This window comes from Mus caroli, unplaced genomic scaffold (genome assembly GCF_978045245.1).
Source record: "Mus caroli unplaced genomic scaffold, Mus_caroli_1 scaffold_2, whole genome shotgun sequence".
Taxonomy (NCBI): domain Eukaryota; kingdom Metazoa; phylum Chordata; class Mammalia; order Rodentia; family Muridae; genus Mus; species Mus caroli.
The window spans coordinates 59,376,807-59,397,410 of NW_028227257.1; the positions used below are offsets into that span (position 1 = coordinate 59,376,807).

The 20,604-nt window shown below is 39.1% G+C and overlaps 1 protein-coding gene across 2 annotated transcripts in view; it reads left to right on the forward strand.

The window, feature by feature from the left end:
- The window catches only part of Ubr1 (ubiquitin protein ligase E3 component n-recognin 1), a 133,716-nt gene that overhangs the window by 49,009 nt on the left and 64,103 nt on the right, over positions 1–20,604 (forward strand). For both annotated transcript variants that reach the window (XM_021184371.3, XM_029469902.2), the window contains exons 15-22: positions 323–503; positions 1,568–1,629; positions 1,854–1,964; positions 5,220–5,285; positions 5,523–5,624; positions 7,389–7,452; positions 10,617–10,741; positions 19,277–19,329. In XM_021184371.3, coding sequence (XP_021040030.1) covers positions 323–503; positions 1,568–1,629; positions 1,854–1,964; positions 5,220–5,285; positions 5,523–5,624; positions 7,389–7,452; positions 10,617–10,741; positions 19,277–19,329 — 764 coding nt within the window. The remainder of the gene's footprint in view (positions 1–322; positions 504–1,567; positions 1,630–1,853; positions 1,965–5,219; positions 5,286–5,522; positions 5,625–7,388; positions 7,453–10,616; positions 10,742–19,276; positions 19,330–20,604) is intronic.

Genomic DNA, 20,604 nt, shown 5'->3' on the forward strand with positions numbered 1-20,604 from the left:
AGGCAGGTGAATTTCTGTGAGTTTGGGGCCAGCCTGGTCTATAAAGCTAGTTCTAGGACAACCAGAACTGTTACATAGGGAAACCCAATTATACTTGTTATTTTGGCCTTTTGAAGATAGTTATATCATTTAATTGGTGCCTGCAATTTTTATTCTTGATTATAAATGTTTATACTTTATATTTTCTCTGGATTTACATCCTATGGAGGTAACCCTGGGAATACATAGAACAATTTTGTGCTTATATTTAATAAACATTTATTACGTAGTAGGTGACAAAGTAACTGACTTATCAATATATTTCTGTTTTCTTTTACCTTAGGAAGATCTCTTACTGGTGGCTTATAAAGAATGTCACAAAGCTGTAATGAGGTGCAGTACAAATTTCATGTCCAGTACCAAGACAGTCGTGCAATTGTGTGGTCATAGTCTGGAGACCAAATCCTACAAAGTGTCTGAGGACCTTGTAAGCATACACCTGCCACTCTCTAGAACACTTGCTGGTACGTGGTTTCGTTTCTGTCTTTCTGGTCACTCTTCTAAGATACTCTGAGAGTAGAAGGGTAATTTCTCTTTTTCATTGTCCCATATATGCCCATTAGATGCTGAAATTAGAGACGGTCATTATTTTTGACCTTTGAGAGCTGTCACCACAATATTTATCCAAGGAAACTCACTCATACTTTATTCTTACCTAAGGACCAACTTTTTTACCAACTACCCAGTTTCTAAATATTTATAAATGTTGATTTTTATATAAATCTATCCCAAAATTCAGATTAGGTTTCAATTCCTTCGATATTCCTTTTTTATCTTTTAAATTGCATTTGTATATTTATTTCCGTTTTGGATGAGGGAGTGATATGCTATGGTGAATGTATGGAGATCAGAAGGTAACCTGTGGAGTTCATTTTCTCCTGCCACCACATGAGTTCTGGGGATTGAGCTCAGGTTGGTGAGCTTGACAGCAAGCACATTCACCCACTGAGCCATCTTGCTGGCCCTCCTTTTTCATTTTTTTTAAAGATTTATTTATTTATTACATGTAAGTGCACTGTAGCTGTCTTCAGACACCTGAGAAGAGGGCATCAGATCTCATTAAGGATGGTTGTGAGCCACCATGTGGTTGCTGGGATTTGAACTCATGACCTTCGGAAGAGCGGTCAGCACTCTTAACCACTGAGCCACCTCTCCAGCCCTTGATTTTCCTTTTATAGTAGAATAAACATGTGGAGAGGCAGACTTAGTTTTATATGAATTATATACAATGTAAGATGTTGTACAACATAGAATTGTGTTTTGGTAATACTGTATTTCAAAATTAGAAGTCAGATGTTTTCAATTGGAGTATCATTTATAAACTTAAAGAATGTGTGTGTGTTGGAGGCGAACTGGAGAGTGAATTGAAGGTTTGCTGCCTGCTAGGCCAGCACTCTGAGATATACCCTCAACTCTAGTGAAAATACATTTAAATAACCCAACTTTCCCAAACTTTATTAGTTAACAAAAAATATAATAGGGTTTAATTGCTTTCTTGTTTTCTTTTTTCTTCTTTTAAATGGTTTAGGTCTTCATGTACGTTTAAGCAGATTAGGTGCTGTTTCAAGACTCCATGAATTTGTGCCTTTTGTAAGTGACTCTTAAGTATTTTCTAGTCATTTCTCTTGATGGGTGGGAAAGAAAATCATCTATTTTTAACCTCGTTGAATACTCACATTTAGTCACTTCACAGCAGAATGCTTCATGTTAAAATCTGAATTTCAAATGCAGGCTCTCCTATTTTACGTACTTCTTGCTTAAGTCGAGGCATGTGCAGTGTGGGAAATAATGAAACAGCGCTCACTGTGTTTCAGGACGGCTTTCAAGTAGAGGTCCTGGTGGAGTACCCGCTGCGCTGCCTAGTGCTGGTGGCTCAGGTTGTTGCCGAGATGTGGCGAAGAAACGGGCTCTCGCTCATCAGCCAGGTATGGTGCCGCCCGTCACCCACATCTGTGGATGCGCTCCATTTTAGCATTTCATTCTAGGGTTACTCCATGTCCATAGAGTTTGCCAAATATATGCTCATATTCTCTTGTATAATCTCTTAGATATAAAAATCCTGGGGATCCTATAAGTGTTTCTCCTTTTTTCTATTTAATATTTATCCCATCTGAAAACCAGTAGGAGCACAGGAATCCCTTTGAGACATTGAGTCTTCCCACCAATACCAACTGCCCTATTTTCATTCCCTCTCTGTCTGTCTCTCTCTCTCTCTCTCTCTCTCTCTCTCTCTGTGTGTATGTGTATGTGTGTTGTCTGTTTGTATGTCTGAGCACCATGTATGTCATGCAGTATCAATGGGACTAGAGTTATAGATGATTATGAGCTGCCGCGTCCGTGCTAGAGATCAAACCCAGGCCCTTGGGAAGGGCATCAGGTGCTATTAGCACCTAAGCCATCTCTCTAGCCCCTATTTGTCCTTTTGCTATTGTTTTTGTTTTGTTTCTATGGTAGTCCTTGAATCTGCCCTAATCAAAGTTGTATGCGGATCTGGGTTTAGCCCCCAGCACCATTTAAAAAAAACAACAATGACTACCTTAATTATTTTTGCTTATGTTTTAGGGAAAATGGGAGAAGTGCTTTATTTAAAAGATCAGAGAACAACCTTTGAAGATGCCACTTCTTTTTTTCTCTTTTTTCTTTTCTTTTTTAAAAATTAATATTTTTTTAATTAGGTATTTTCCTCATTTACATTTTCAATGCTATCCCAAAAGTCCCCCATACCTATCCACCCCCAATCCCCTACCCACCCACTCCCACATTTGGCCCTGGCATTCCCCTGTACTGGGGCATATAAAGTTTGCAAGTCCAATGGGTCTCTCTTTCCAGTGATGGCCGACTAGGCCATCTTTTGATACATATGCAGCTAGAGACAAGAGCTCCGGGGTACTGGTTAGTTCATATTGTTGTTTCACCTATAGGGTTGCAGTTCCCTTTAGCTCCTTGGGTAATTTCTCTAGCTCCTCCATTGGGGGCCCTGTGTTCCATCCAATAGCTGACTGTGAGCATCCACTTCTGTGTTTGCTAGGCCCCGGCATAGCCTCACAAGAGAAGCTATATCTGGATCCTTTCAGCAAAATCTTGCTAGTGTATGCAATGGTGTCATTGTTTGGAGGCTGATTATGGGATGGATCCCTGCATATGGCAATCACTAGATGGTCCATCCTTTTGTCACAGCTCCAAATTTTGTCTCTGTAACTCCTTCCATGGGTATTTTGTTCCCATTTCTAAGAAGGGGCAAAGTGTCCACACTTTGGTCTTCTTTCTTCTTGAATTTCATGCGTTTAGCAAATTGTATCTTATATCTTGGGTATCCTAAGTTTCTGGGCTAATATCCACTTATCAGTGAGTACATATTGTGTGAGTTCCTTTGTGATTGGGTTACCTCACTCAGGATGATGCCCTCCAGATCCATCCATTTGCCTAGGAATTTCATAAATTCATTCTTTTTAATAGCTGAGTAGTACTCCATTGTGTAAATGTACCACATTTTCTGTATCCATTCCTCTGTTGAAGGGCATCTGGGTTCTTTCCAGCTTCTGGCTATTAATTAATTTATTTTTTACACTCCATATTTTATCCCCCATCCCCCCACAATCCATCCTCCGACTGTTCCACTCCCATCCCTCCTCTCCACCCCCTGTCTCCACGTGGATGTCCCCACCCCCCACCCCACCTGACTTCTAAACTCCCTGGGGCTCCAGTCTCTTGAGGGTTAAGTGCATCATCTCTGAATGAACACAGACCCAAAAATCCTCTACTGTATGTGTGTTGGGGACATAATATCAGATCTTGTATGCTGTCTGTTTGGTGGTCCAGTGTTTGAGAGATCTCAGGGGTCCAGATTAATTGAGACTGCTGGTCCTCCTACAGGATCGCCATTCTCCTCAGCTTCTTTCTGCCTTCCCTAATTCAACATCAGGGGTCAGCTGCTTTTGTCCATTGGTTGGGTGCAAATATCTGCATCTGACTCTTTCAGCTGCTTATTCGGTCTTCCAGAATGCAGTCATGCTAGGTCCCTTTTTGTGAGCGCTCCATAGCCTCAGTAATAGTGTCAGGCCTTGGGACCTCCCCTTGAGCTGGATCCCACTTTGGGCCTGTTGCTGGACCTTCTTTTGCTCAGGCTCCTCTCCATTTCCATTCTTGTAATTCTTTTAGACAGGAACAATTATGGGTCAGAGGTGTGACTGTGGAATGGCAACCCCATCCCTCACTTAATGTCCTGTCTTCTTGTTGGAGGTGGGCTCTATAAGTTTCTTCTCCCTACTATAGGGCATTTCATATAAGATACCTCCCTTTGAGTCCTGGGAGTCTTTCACCTCCCAGGTCTCTGGTGCATTCTGGGGGGTACCCCCCCCCACCTCCTATTTCCAGAGGTTGCATGTTTCCATTCTTCCTGCTAGCCCTCAGGGCTTCAGTCCTGTTCCCTCAGGCAGATATTATTGTTACTCTTGTTTTGAAACAGGATCATTGTATTCCAGACTGAGCTCAAACCTATGAATCCTCCTATCTCTGTTTCCCATGTGCAAATATTACAGATTTGAACTGCCATACCTTGATTTGGTGTAGAAATTTATTTAGTTTCAAAAAATAATCATTTCTAGAGATTCTAGCTGATGGAAAGTCTTAAGAATGAGTTTTGTCATAAAACATCTTAAAGGAATTGGTTTTTTCTTTCCATCATATGGGTCTCAGGGATTGAACTCAGGGTGTTGGCTTGGTAGCATCTTTACCCGTTAAGCCATCTAGTTGAGACCCAATTGTTAAGAATTTTATCTGAGGGCTGGAAGATGTCTCTGTGGGTAAAGCTCTTGCTGCACACACATGAGGACCAGAGTTTGGGTTCTAGCATCCACATAAGTTAGGTTGCTCTGATATCCCCTGTAATCATAGCTGTAGGATGCTGAATCAGAGTTCTCATAGCAAGCTGGCTAGCTAGACACAAATCAGCCAGATGAGGGAGCTCTGGGTTGAAGTGAGAGATCCTGACTCATTATACAACTCGGAGAGCAATTGAGGAAAACAGCTGATGTTAACATCTGGTCTGCACACACACACACACACACACACACACACACACACACACACGCCCATCCACATTTAAACATACACATACATGGTAGAAAAGATGTTTATTGAGAATCAATTTCTTTAACATCTGTCTACCATTTCTTTCACAGGTTTTCTATTATCAAGATGTTAAATGCAGGGAGGAAATGTATGATAAAGATATCATCATGCTTCAGGTACCGTTTCAGTTACTCTCCATTAGATCCTTCCTTTCCTTTTTTTGTTTCTTAAAGTAAGAGGAGATACTGTTTATAACTTGAGTTTCACCATTAACTGAACATGATATCATAGAAATAGAATGGGTAATCTATTATCTTCTACAAAATTATTTTGAAATTTTCTAAAGGGACTATTAGAGATAAGAGTTCCTCCATTTAATACACAAGAAATGTGACACTCAATTTCTTTCACAGATTGGAGCATCTATAATGGATCCCAACAAGTTCTTGTTACTGGTACTTCAGAGATATGAACTTACTGATGCTTTTAACAAGACCATATCCACAAAAGACCAGGTAAGCAATAGAGACTGGTGTGTGAATTAATTCAAAAGGCATATTGTTATCACTATTTTTACATAAATATTCTTTGTATATACAGTTAGCCTTCCGTACAGATATATCATACTAGGGGTCAAATAGATATTTTTTAAATTGTGTCTGTATTAATGTGCAAACAGTACTATACAGTCACTATTTAATATTTACATTTATATAATATTTACATTTGTATTAGGTATTATGAGTAGTGTAGATGTGCTTTTAAAGTATATGGCAAGATGTGTATAGGTTATGCACAGATACTGCATCAGCTTATGAGGGACTTGAGCTTCCTTGGATTTTGATGTTCGGGTTGGGATGTCCTAGGTATCCAGGAACCATGGTTTTCCCATACTGTGGGATATGTATACCTCCAAACATCACACACGCACACAGAATACACAAATATGCAAGCACACATACTTTCTTTTCACTCTGGGAAACTTAGGCTCTATATAGGTCAACAGAAAAGAGATGTCACTTAACATACTGTCTTCAGAAAATAAAATACCAATATTTTGTTTTTAAAGCAAAACCTTTATTGTACATATGCCTTTTTATAATCTGTAGCCTGTTTTACAAAATATTATGATAGGCTTTTCTCCTTGTAATTGAATGAATACCAGGCCTGTATTGTTGTTTGTACATTGAAAGTCTCTGTAGCAGTTCCATTGCATGCAGAAAGCATTTAGGGTAAATTTTACGTGTAAATTTGATGAATAAGACAGCACGTTTTTACTTAAGGCTCTTGATAAGTATTAACAGATTGGTGTGTGTATATTTCTGATAGCATGGGGTTATCACATCAATAGTGAAAGATGGCACATACAGTTTTGTATTTTGGTTCATTATCATTGGTTTTTGGGGAGTTAGCGAATTGTAGGTTCTTTCCTTTTGTATGTTTTTTTTTAAATCATTTTTCCCTTTTCTATTTTTGTAAATGTTTATTTTAGTATTTTTATTATACTAGTTACATTTTTCACAATTTGTGTTTGTCTTACAGTACCCTGACACGTCAGTATAGTTTTAATATTTGAAGTACTAGCTTATAAAGTAATCCTGACTGGTTTGTTGTTGTTTTGGGTTTTTGTTTTAGTTTTTCCAGACAGGGTTTCTCTGTGTAGCCCTGGCTGTCCTGGAACTTGTTCTGTAGACCAGGCTGGCCTGGAACTCAGAAATTCACCTGCCTCTGCCTCCTGAGTGCTGGGATTAAAGGCGTGAGCAGCCACTAACAAGGGGCAACCTTGACTGTCTTACATTTATTAAATCCCATTCCTTAATTTTTTTCTAACTTCGAAGTCCTTTACGGAGGGTCAAGTAGTAGGCTATATATAGAAAAGAAATGATATTTTTGTCACTTTACCCTCAGTGAAAATATCTGATCTATCAGAAGAACTTAAATAAGAGATGTTTTAGGGAACGATATTCCTACCATAACTAGGACATGTACTTTAAGCTACTTTCTCTCACGCTCCTAGTGAGCAGGAAGCTAAGAGCAGAGAAAGGGAAAGATTGGAATTTGCTGACTTCTGACAAATAACAGTGTGGTGGTGATGGCAGTGAGGAGAGTGTCAGTCTCTAACAGCTGTGACTGAGTGCTTCGTGACTCAGGTGGGAGTTTTGGTTCCTACCTCTTGGTGTGCTTGGAAGAGAGTTCTAGACTGGGTGGGCCTTGCATCTAATCAAGAAATACAAACTTGGAGTTTGTGATTCTTACATTACTTTTTTTTAATTCTGTAGGATTTGATTAAACAGTATAATACATTAATAGAAGAAATGCTTCAGGTCCTCATCTATATTGTGGGTAAGCTTAAAACAAAATTTGAATTAGAACATGATTTACTCTTTAGAGACTATTAATAAAATATAATTGGTTGTTTGTCTTCTGTTCTAAATGCTACATGAAACATTCAAGAATAATGTGACCAGTGTGACAGATAGGTTTAGAAAGTTCTTTAAAAATGAATCGTGCATATTTTTTTCCTTGGTATTGGAGATCAAACCCAGGGCCTTTCACATGTTAGATAAGAGCTCTGCCACTAAACTACATTCCCAGTAACTTCTTAATTTTTATACTTGATTTTTTTATTGTTGGACTTTGGAGGCCAAGGTTTAGACGTCCTGGGTATAAACATAGGGTTTTTAAATCTATTTATTTAGTGCTAACATTTACATGTATGCATGAAATTTAAATATACTCTCGGTCTAATATAAATGTTTTTATCATGTCATTTTTGCAAGTTACTTTGCATAGATATCAGAGTGAGAAAGATGGTTGTGAGCCTCCGTGTGGGACTAGGAACAAAACTCGGCTTCTCAGCCGCAACTGCAAATGCTCTGAACCAGTGAGCCATCCTTCAAGCCCCACAGCTGCTTTACAGTGGGAAAAATAGAAAGAAGTAGGAAATATTTGGATTAGGAGTTAGATTATAAAGTCTTGGCCTTGCTTTCAGTTATTAAGAACATGCTATATAATCTTTGAGTTTCAGATTCCTAATCCATACAGTGTGAAAGGAACCTACTCTAAGGTTGCTTCTGGGACTGTGAACCTGGGGGATTCCCCTTTGGTAAATATATATACATATATATATATACGGAAATTATAAAATAAAATATAACATAAAATTTACAAATGTGAAAATGAGTTATTGGAAATAAATCATTTAACAAATTCTTTGTGAAATGTGTTTGATTTAGAGAATATCTAAAAGGGTCTCTTCTAGATGTCATAGGCCTTTTATAGATATTATGGTGTTGAAAACTAGTGGTGAATACATAGTCATGAAGGCAGAGTAGAGGGGGTTAGAAAGGAGACCAGCGAAGGGAACGGATAGTGTGTGGGGGGGAATGTGAACAAAATACATGACACATCTGAGAGAGTTATCCTTATGAAGCCTGATACTGTGTTTAATGAATGTATGCCAATGAAGGTTTCAGTAGGAACATGGAAGTGGCTCACGTTGGTAAAGTACCTAATGTGAAGGTACGAGGACCTGAATTCAATCTCCAATACGAATATAAAAGTGGGGGAGGCAGGCTTGCAGCACACACCTATAAGACTAGAGAAGAGGATCCCTAGAGAGCAGGTTTGCCAGCAGGTTAGCTGCATCTGTGAGCTTCAGATTCAGGAGCAATCCTACCTTAGAAATAACGTGAAGACCAAGACCCCCACACACACACACCTGCATGCACACATGCTCACATTACACAAAGTATTTGCACATATATACACTTAAAAAAAAAAAAACCTAGGGTGCCTTGCGTTCAAATGTCTTCTTGATCAATGGAAGTTAGGTACTAAAACTAGAGACATTCCTATACTTGAGTTAGCAATTTCTGATAAGCATTTGACAGAGTTTTTTGTTTATGTGTATATAACCTGGACCTGGGTTTGTAGTTCAGTACAAGAGTATGTAACTAGTACGTGGGAGTCCTAGGCTTGGCACATAATCCTGTTTTATCGTGTAAACTATTAATTTTACTTTTCAGTTTTCATTTTGTTCTTTTTTTTTCTTCTGACTTGTTATTTACATTTTTTATTAGATTTTTCTTTATCATCTTTTCTTTTACATTTCAAATGTTACCCCCTTTCCTGGATTCCCCTCTGAAAACCCCCTATCCCTTCCCCCACCCCCCTGCTCACTAATCCACCCACTCCAGCTTCCCAGCCCTGGCACCCACCCACCTTGTTTTTTTTTTTTTTTATGTACTTCTTTATTTCTCTGTCTTTTTATCTCTTTCTGTGTCCTCTGCCTCTGAGTGTGTGCTTGTCTGTATGTCTGAGTATATAGGCACACATGTGTATATGCATGTATGTGCATGTGCGTTCTTGTGCATGTATGTGGGAGACAGAAGAAGGCATCAGATCCCTTATAGCTGGAATGTTTGTGAGCCATCTGGCTTGTTGCACAGGTACTGGAATCCAAATTCTAGTTTTTGTGATTGTGCAGCAAGAGTTCTTAACCTCTAGGTAGGCCCTGTTTTGTTTGTTCGTTTTTATTTATGTTTTGCAGTTTATTTTGATTTTCTTTTGGTTTTCTTTTTTTTTTTATTGGATATTTTATTTATTACATTGCAAATGTTATCCCCTTTCCTGATTTCTCTCCCAGAAACCCTCTATCCCATTCCCCCTCCTCCTGCTTCTATGAGAGTTTGCCCCCACCCATCTGCCCACTCCCACCTTCCCACCATTGCACTCCCCTACACTGGGACATCGAGCCTTCACAGGACCAAGGGTCTCTTCTCCCATTGATGCCCAACAAGGCCGTCCAATGCTACATATGTGTCTGGAGCTATGGGTCCCTTTTCTTTTCTTTTTGAGACAGGGTCTTTATGTATAGTTCTGGCTGACCTGGAGCTCACTATGTAGACCAGTCTGGCCTCCAGCTCACTGAGATCTTCCTGTCTCCGCCTCCTGACTGCTTGTGTTAAGGGCATGTGCCAACAATATGCCTAAACTTAACAACTTATTTTTTTAGTGTAGGTGTGGGTATGTGCATGTAAGTGCAGGTGCCCTTTGAGTCCAGAGACATTGGATCCCCTGGAGCTGGATTAGCGGGCAGATGTGAGTGTCCTGACGGAGGGAGGTTCCAGGAATAGAACTTGGATCCTCTATAAGAGAAATATGTGCTCATACCCACTGAACCATCTCTCCAGTCTATTGGTTTACTTTGGAATTCTGGTCTTGTTATGTGACCCAGGCTAGCCTTTCTGTCTGTGATCCTCCTATCTCAGCCTCCCAAGTGCTAGGATTAAAGCAAATTAAAATAAGGGATGGATTCTTCACGTCACTGAATGGTTTCTCTCTTTTAACAAATAATTTATGGTTTGAATTTGGGAAAATATTGACGTAATTTTGACTTGTTTTTATAGACCTAAATGTAATGCAGTGTTCTGGGTAGCATCTGTCAGAGCAAAACTTCAATAGAAATGAATGAAATTCTCTGGTTTTGTTTTTTGTTGTATTAGGAGAACGTTATGTACCTGGAGTGGGGAATGTTACCAGAGAGGAGGTTATAATGAGAGAGATTACTCACTTACTTTGCATTGAGCCCATGCCACACAGCGCCATCGCCAGAAACCTACCTGAGAACGTAAGTCTACTTTTCTTTAAAAAAAAAAAGAAAGAAAATTATTTTAAAAATTATATGTTTGGGTGTTTTCCCTACTTGTTGTAAGTGTATCATATGCATGCCTGGTGTTCTTACAGGGTGTTGGATCCCCTGGAACTGGAGCCATAGACAGTTGTGAGTCCAGGGGGTCCTGCAAGGGCAGCTAGTGCTTCTAACCATTGAGACATCCTTCTAGCGTCTACGCTTACATTTCAGTTCCTTTTCTTAAGATTGGAGGAATTCCAGTTTTTGTAGTTGTTTGTTTGTTTGATGCTATTTGTCTGTCTCTCCACCTCTCTTTCTTTCTTCTTTTTTTTTTTAATTAATTTTTTATTAGGTATTTTCCTCATTTACATTTCCAATGCTATCCAAAAAGTCCCCAATACACTCCCCCCCCACTCCCCTACCCACCCACTCCCACATTTTGGCCCTGGCATTCCCCTGTACTGGGGCATATAAAGTTTGCAAGTCCTATGGGCCTCTCTTTCCAGTGATGACCTACTAGGCCATCTTTTGATACATATGCAGCTAGAGTTAAGAGCTCTGGGGTACTGGTTAGTTCATAATGTTGTTCCACCTATATAGGGTTGCAGTTCCCTTTAGCTCCTTGGGTACTTTCTCTAGCTCCTCCATTGGGGCCCTGTGATCCATTCAATAGCTGACTGTGAGCATCCACTTCTGTGTTTGCTAGGCCCCGGCATTGTCTCGCAAGAGACAGCTATATCTGGGTCCTTTCAGCAAAATCTTGGTAGTGTATGCAATGGTGTCAGCGTTTGGAAGCTGATTATGGGATGGATCTCTGGATATGGCAGTCTTTAGATGGTCCATCCTTTTGTCACAGCTCCAAACTTTATCTCTGTAACTCTTTCCATGGGTGTTTTGTTCCCAATTCTAAGAAGGGGCACAGTGTCCACACTTTGGTCTTCATTCTTCTTGAGTTTCATGCATTTAGCAAATTGTATCTTGTATCTTGGGTATCCTAAGTTTTTGGGCTAATATCCACATATCAGTGAGTACATATTGTGCGAGTTCCTTTGTGATTGGGTTACCTCACTCAGGATGATGCCCTCCAGGTCCATCCATTTGCTAGGAATTTCATAAATTCATTTTTTAATAGCTGAGTAGTACTCCATTGTGTAAATGTACCATAATTTCTGTATCCATTCCTCTGTTGAGGGGCATCTGGGTTCTTTCCAGCTTCTGGCTATTATAAATAAGGCTGCTATGAACATAGTGGAGCATGTGTCCTTCTTACCGGTTGGAACATCTTCTGGATATATGCCCAGGAGAGGTATTGCTGGATCCTCTGGTAGTATTATGTCCAATTTTCTGAGGAACCGCCAAACTGATTTCCAGAGTGGTTGTACAAGCTTGCAATCCCACCAACAATGAAGGAGTGTTCCTCTTTCTCCACATCCTCGCCAGCATCTGCTGTCACCTGAATTTTTGATCTTAGCCATTCTGACTGGTGTGAGGTGGAATCTCAGGGTTGTTTTGAGTTGCATTTCCCTGATGATTAAGGACGTTGAACATTTTTTCAGGTGCTTCTCTGCCATTCGGTATTCCTCAGGTGAGAATTCTTTGTTCAGTTCTGAGCCCCATTTTTTAATGGGGTTATTTGATTTTCTGGAGTCCACCTTCTTGAGTTCTTTATATATATTGGATATTAGTCCCTTATCTGATTTAGGAGGATAGGTAAAGATCCTTTCCCAATCTGTTGGTGGTCTTTTTGTCTTTTGCCTTGCAGAAGGTTTGCAACTTTATGAGGTCCCATTTATCGATTCTTGATCTTACAGCACAAGCCTTTGCTGTTCTATTCAGGAATTTTCCCCCTGTACCCATATCTTCGAGGCTTTTCCCTACTTTCTCCTCTATAAGTTTCAGTGTCTCTGGTTTTATGTGGAGTTCCTTAATCCACTTAGATTTGACCTTAGTACAAGGAGATAGGAATGGATCAATTCGCATTCTTCTACATGATAACCGCCAGTTGTGCCAGCACCATTTGTTGAAAATGCTGTCTTTTTTCCACTGGATGGTTTTAGCTCCCTTGTCGAAGATCAAGTGACCATAGGTGTGTGGGTTCATCTCAGGGTCTTCAATTCTGTTCCATTGGTCTACTTATCTGTCGTTATACCAGTACCATGCAGTTTTTATCACAATTGCTCTGTAGTACAGCTTTAGGTCAGGCATGGTGATTCCACCAGAGGTTCTTTTATCCTTGAGAAGAGTTTTTGCTATCCTAGGTTTTTGTTGTTCCAGATGAATTTGCAGATTGCCCTTTCTAATTCCTTGAAGAATTGAGTTGGAATTTTGATGGGGATTGCATTGAATCTGTAGATTGCTTTTGGTAAGATAGCCATTTTTACAATGTTGATCCTGCCAATCCATGAGCATGGGAGGTCTTTCCATCTTCTGAGATCTTCTTTAATTTCTTTCTTCAGAGACTTGAAGTTCTAGTCATACAGATCTTTCACTTCCTTAGTTAGAGTCACGCCAAGGTATTTTATATTGTTTGTGACTATTGAGAAGGGTGTTGCTTCCCTAATTTCCTTCTCAGCCTGTTTATCCTTTGTGTACAGAAAGGCCATTGACTTGCTTGAGTTAATTTTATATCCAGCTACTTCTTTGAAGCTGTTTATCAGGCTTAGGAGTTCTCTGGTGGAATTTTTAGGGTCACTTATGTATACTATCATATCATCTGCAAAGAGTGATATTTTGACTTCTTCTTTTCCAATTTGTATCCCCTTGATCTCCTTTTGTTGTCTAATTGCTCTGGCTAGGACTTCAAGTACAATGTTGAATAGGTAAGGAGAGAGTAGACAGCCTTGTCTAGTCCCTGATTTTAGTGGGATTGCTTCCAGCTTCTCACCATTTACTTTGATGTTGGCTACTGGTTTGCTGTAGGTTGCTTTTATCATGTTTAGGTATGGGCCTTGAATTCCTGATCTTTCCAAGACTTTTATCATGAAGGGGTGTTGGATTTTGTCAAAGGCTTTCTCAGCATCTAACGAGATGATCATGTGGTTTTTGTCTTTGAGTTTGTTTATATACTGGATTACATTGATGGATTTCCATATATTGAACCATCTTTGCATCCCTGGGATGAAACCTACTTGGTCAGGATGGATGATTGTTTTGATGTGTTCTTGGATTCGGTTAGCGAGAACTTTATTGAGGATTTTTGCATCGATATTCATAAGGGAAATTGGTCTGAAGTTCTCTATCTTTGTTGGGTCTTTTTGTGGTTTAGGTATCAGAGTAATTGTGGCTTCATAGAATGAGTTGGGTAGAGTACCTTCTGTTTCTATTTTGTGGAATAGTTTGTGAAGAACTGGGATTAGATCTTCTTTGAAGGTCTCATAGAACTCTGCACTAAACCCATCTGATCCTGGGCTTTTTTTGGTTGGGAGACTATTTTTTTTTTTAATTTTTAATATTTTTTTATTACGTATTTTCCTCAATTACATTTCCAATGCTATCCCAAAAGTCCCCCATACCCCCCCTCCTTCCCTACCCACCCATTCCCATTCTTTTGGCCTTGGCATTCCCCTGTATTGGGGCATATAAAGTTTGCAAGTCCAATGGGCCTCTCTTTCCAGTGATGGCCGACTAGGCCATCTTTCGATACATATGCAGCTAGAGACAAGAGCTCTGGGGTACTGGTTAGTTCATCATGTTGTTCCCCCTATTGGGTTGCATATCCCTTTAACTTCTTGGGTACTTTCTCTAGCTTCTCCATTGGGAGCCCTGTGATCCATCCAATAGCTGACTGTGAGCATCCACTTCTGTGTTTGCTAGGCCCCGGCATAGTCTCATAAGAGACAGCTATATCTGGGTCCTTTCAGCAAAATCTTGGTAGTGTATGCAATGGTGTCAGCGTTTGGAAGCTGATTATGGGATGGATCCCTGGATATGGCAGTCTTTAGATGGTCCATCCTTTTGTCACAGCTCCAAACTTTATCTCTGTAACTCTTTCCATGGGTGTTTTGTTCCCAATTCTAAGAAGGGGCACAGTGTCCACACTTTGGTCTTCATTCTTCTTGAGTTTCATGCGTTTAGCAAATTGTATCTTGTATCTTGGGTATCCTAAGTTTTGGGCTAATATCCACTTATCAGTGAATACATATTGTGTGAGTTCCTTTGTGATTGTGTTACCTCACTCAAGATGATGCCCTCCAGGTCCATCCATTTGGCTAGGAATTTCATAAATTCATTCTTTTTAATAGCTGAGTAGTACTCCATTGTGTAAATGTACCACAATTTCTGTATCCATTCCTCTGTTGAGGGGCATCTGGGTTCTTTCCAGCTTCTGGCTATTATAAATAAGGCTGCTATGAACATAGTGGAGCATGTGTCCTTCTTACCGGTTGGAACATCTTCTGGATATATGCCCAGGAGAGGTATTGCTGGATCCTCTGGTAGTATTATGTCCAATTTTCTGAGGAACCGCCAAACTGATTTCCAGAGTGGTTGTACAAGCTTGCAATCCCACCAACAATGGAGGAGTGTTCCTCTTTCTCCACATCCTCGCCAGCATCTGCTGTCACCTGAATTTTTGATCTTAGCCATTCTGACTGGTGTGAGGTGGAATCTCAGGGTTGTTTTGAGTTGCATTTCCCTGATGATTAAGGACGTTGAACATTTTTTCAGGTGCTTCTCTGCCATTCGGTATTCCTCAGGTGAGAATTCTTTGTTCAGTTCTGAGCCCCATTTTTTAATGGGGTTATTTGATTTTCTGGAGTCCACCTTCTTGAGTTCTTTATATATATTGGATATTAGTCCCTTATCTGATTTAGGAGGATAGGTAAAGATCCTTTCCCAATCTGTTGGTGGTTTTTTTGTCTTATTGATGGTGTCTTTTGCCTTGCAGAAGCTTTGCAGTTTCATGAGGTCCCACTTGTCAATTCTCGATCTTACAGCACAAGCCATTGCTGTTCTACTCAAGAATTTTTCCCCTGTACCCATATCTTCAAGGCTTTTCCCCACTTTCTCCTCTATAAGTTTCAGTGTCTCTGGTTTTATGTGAAGACAGCATTTTCAACAAATGGTGCTGGCACAACTGGTTGTTATCATGTAGAAGAATGCGAATCGATCCATTCCTATCTCCTTGTCCTAAGGTCAAGTCTAAGTGGATCAAGGAACTTCACATAAAACCAGAGACACTGAAACTTATAGAGGAGAAAGTGGGGAAAAGCCTTGAAGATATGGGTTGGGAGACTATTAATGACTGCTTCTATTTCTTTAGGGGATATGGGACTGTTTAGATTATTAACCTGATCTTGATTTAACTTTGGTACCTGGTATATGTCTAGAAACTTGTCCATTTCATCCAACCACTCTCTTTCTTTCAGTTGAAAGTTAACTTGAAATTTCAGGAAAATGTGCTTAGCAAAATGACCCACATTTTAATATTATGGTTGTAAACCAATCACCTTTTAGCTTTTAGTCATTTATATGCTTTAGTTCCATGGAAATGCTCTTAAATTTTTGTTTACTTTAAAACAAGATTTTTGGCAGAGGAAATGAAAGGTAGCTAAAATTCTGAGATTTCAGGTTTTTGGAGCACTATGTTAATGCAGATCTTGTGAGAAACAGGCCAGAAAACAAAAACAAAAACAAAACAAATAAAATAAAATAAAAATGAAGATTTTATTACAGGAAGCAGTGAGAGGCTAGGAAACACTAGGGAGCTGTTGCAGCATTCTGCAGGCCTGCTTTTCATGAAGAAAATGCAAAGGCAGATGAATGGAAGCATCCTATAAAAATGTAGATCTCATAAAGGAAGGCAGAATTAGTGGTTCCTGGAGACTAAGGGTGTTGGGAGATCAGAGAGCGGTTAGATAACAGATAGCAAAGTATCCTTAGGGAAAAGAATTAGTTCTAGTGTTCATGCTTAACAATAAAGGGATATATTTCTAAATAACTAGGAAAAAGAAAGCCCAAAGTTTTCCAACATGTCAAATTGAAAGATATTTGAGGACTTGGAAATTCCAGTTATCCTGATTTGATAATTATACATTGCATATGTATGTATGTATACATTATATTAATATATATTGTTGTGATAGGTCTCATAAATACAAGTATTATGTGAAAAGAGTGACAGAAAGGAAAGAATGAAGCAGTAGGTTACACACTGTGGCACATGCTTTAGTAATCCCAGCACGCTGGAGTTCCAGAGCTGCTGGAGCTATGGAGCATGCCCTAATAAAGAAAAGTAGGTCAGGATGGAGATAGAAGAGAGACAGACAGACAGACAGACAGACAACAAAATAAAAATCAGGCTTTGCTGTCTTGCCATGTCTCTCAGAACAACTTCTTTATAGTATTCGCCTTGCTGAGGGTCTAGAATCCTTTAGTGAGAAGCCCAAAGGACAACAGCTGAAGCATGCTGTCAGCCTGCTCTCTCTAACTACAGATCTGTAGGGTGAGTTGTGATCTCCACCACAGTGGTATTTATGCTTTAGTATATACCAATATTGCTATAATTGTCCTAAAGTTATGACTCTTACTTTTTCCTCTTGTGAGATTTGCTTATGCATTAGAACACTAATCACTTAAGTTTTTGTTTTTGTGTGAGTGGAAGTCTGCACATGCCATGCCATGCCATGTATGTAGATATCTGTGGCCTACGTGAGCTTTCTGGTGGTTCTTCTGCTGCCTCTCATCCGGGAGAGCTGGGGTTATGCTTGTGAGCTACCACGTGTAGTTTCTCTATGGGCTCCAAGGCCTGGGTCTGGATATTAGGCTTGTACGGCAAAGCACTTTTACACACTGAGCTACCCCTGCAATCTCCGAAAAGTGACTCTTAATAAAGAATTCAACTTTCTTGTGTTGTCAAGACTTCCATACACACAAGAGATGCTGTGCTTTGACTCAGTTTCTTCCTCTCTGTCAGTTTTTTTGTAATTTTTTTTCCAGTTTCATTGTAAACTAGTTGTCAAACTGTAGCTATTTGGTATTTTACCTTTGTAATTTTTGTATATCCACCTATGAATTTCATGATTAATTCCTTTTAAATATCATCTTATAGGTTTCCTTAGTGTGTTTGAAGGAGTAATATGTATGTAATAATAGTTTTGATGTTCTAAATGATTTTCCCCTAAATACTATTAAAATAAGTAAATATTCAAAAATTCTAAAAATAATCTGTTACACCTAAACTAATTTCACCTGTGACTGGTAATACATATACAACATACTTAGAAACAAAATTCTCTAAGGTGTCCGCTGACTTTGCTGCTTAATCCCAAATCAATTTTTTAAAAGGAGGTTAGATAGATGTGGTGGTGCGTGTTATGGTATAATTCCAGTTACCTGCGAAGCTAATGATCATTCATACCCAGGAGTGACTCATCTCATTAAAAACTAAATCGGTAAACAAAATAAAGGTTTGTTTCCATTTATTTATTTCTGCATGTGTGTGCATGTGGTGTGTGTGTGTCTGTGTGTGTGTATGTTACCGTACTCATGTGGCACCTGCAGAGATACGAGGACAAAGCAACAAAGCAGGAATCAGTTTTCTCCTTTCACTATGTGGGTCCCAGGGATTAAACTAAGTCTGTCAGACTTGGTGGAGGTGCTTTTACTCACTGTGCCATCTTGCCTGCTCAAACTAAACTATGAAAAGGAGGATAAATTTCTTAATTTTTAAAAACTATAGGTAGCTAGCTATAAGTTTGTTGTATTTTAACTAGTTCCTTATCATTGTAAATGACTTCATAAAAACAGTACTCTGCGTTTAAGGAAATGTCTGTGCTAATTAGCAGAAAACTATCAGAGTTGCGAAAGGAGGAACACATCTGAACATTTTGCACAGATATTTTGCCATGTGTTTCTGGCTGGAGGCTATTCACCCTTTTTACCTTGGTTTCAAGGATTAGTGAAGCACGGCCATCTTCCTAGATGTTGTTGATGAACATACTATATAAGGCTTCTTTTTAACCACTGAGTGTATAGCTGAGTGATAGAATGCTTTCTGCAGGCCCTAGGTTAAATTCCAACACCATCCAAAAAAACAAAAAAACAAAAAGAAGAAAGGGTGGGCGTTAAAAATTGTGTGTGTATATGCACACATGAAGCCAGACTCAGAGAGCTGACTTACTTTGTGCTATTCATACATAAGATTGTGCATCTTAAAAGTTACTCCCCTACATCATATTGGCTTCATACGTACTTTTCTTTTTCTTTTTCTCTTTTTCTTTTGCCCTCCTTCCTCCCCAGACAGGGTTTCTCTGTGTAGCCCTGGCTGTCCTGGAACTCACTTTGTAGACCAGGCTGGCCTCAAACTCATAGAGATCCGCCTGCCTCTGCCTCCTGAGTGCTGGGGTTAAAGGCATGTTTCACCACCACCGGACTTGCATATGTACTTTTAATACAATATTGCAGTTAATCTTTAAATTTATTGTGTATAAAGTACTTCAGAGATGAAGTTTTAAATGTATTTCAGTTCACAGTAAGAGAAGAAAAAAATCATTACCTGAAGGTAAAAATGACAAAAAACTGTTGTTTCGACAGGAAAATAATGAAACTGGCTTAGAGAATGTCATAAACAAAGTGGCCACATTTAAGTAAGTGTTTAATATTTATCCTTATCTGAGAGATAGGTTGATCTTTATTTTCATACTCTGGATCCTTTTTACATCTGATTTTTTAGAGTGCCCAAGAATGAGAATACAATATGGAGTAGAGGGGTGAGAATGGAGGATACACTAGGCACTGCCTGTGTGTTTAATGATGAGACAATTAACTGTGTTTGTTGATGAAATGAGGTTCTTGTGTGGTAAGTAAATGAGAGGTTAGTCTAGTGATACTAGGCGAGTTAGACAGTAAGCTAATAAGACAGTCTGATGACTTTTCCCCAGTACTTTGAAGCTATGACTTCATTGTTTTACAAATTTTTGTTTTATATGCTAATCTTAGATTTTTCTCCAATAGAGTTAAAGAGTATTTTATAAACCTTTCACTCTTTGTGATATATAAGGTGAAAATGTTAATTGAATCAATTCTTGAATTTTGGAAAATTGATAATAGTAATGTACTTTGACTCGTGATCATAATTGTGTTTAGAGTGATGCTGTTGAGGTTTTTTTTTTTTTTAAAAGACATTTATTTTTATGTTCATTCATGTTTTGCCTGCATATAATCTGTGCAAGGATGCCAGGTGCTCTGGAATTGGAGTTAACAGACAGTTGTGAGCTGCCGTGTGGGTGCTGAGTCCTCTGGAAGATCGGCCAGTGTTCTTGACTGCTGAGCCATCTCTCCAGCCCACTACTAATTGTAAATAACTTATACAATAGCATGTGGCTTTTTTTTCCTATTAGCAGTGTTTAATGATATTTTTTAAGTTAAGAATTGGACAGACACTCAAAGATGCTGAATGTTCATAGCAGATATGGCATGCTCCTTCTAGCTGTGGTGCTTTTCCTACTACAGCACTTGAGAGGGGATGCCATACCACTGTTAGAACAGTTTGCTAATGATTTGTGTCCCTAACATTTGAGGTTTGACCCTAAGTCAAGTAGTATACTGTAATTTAACAGGAGCCTTTAAACCCAGAGGCTATACAAGAAGTCTGGGAATCTAAGTACACTACTCTCAGGTCCACCTAGCACAAAGCAAATTCCCAGATTTGTTTGAATTTCATAACTATTAAATAAAAATGTCACTGTTGTCAGGATTTTTGTATTCAGTGTATGTTTTTATTTAGTTACCATAGAACTAAATTGATTGTTTCTAAGATATAATATTTTAATAGGAATCTTGAATTTTAGATTAGATTTTGGAGTCTTTTCTGGTATCAGTTCTGTGAAAACAAAACCAAAAGCACTGTTCTTCATCTCTGT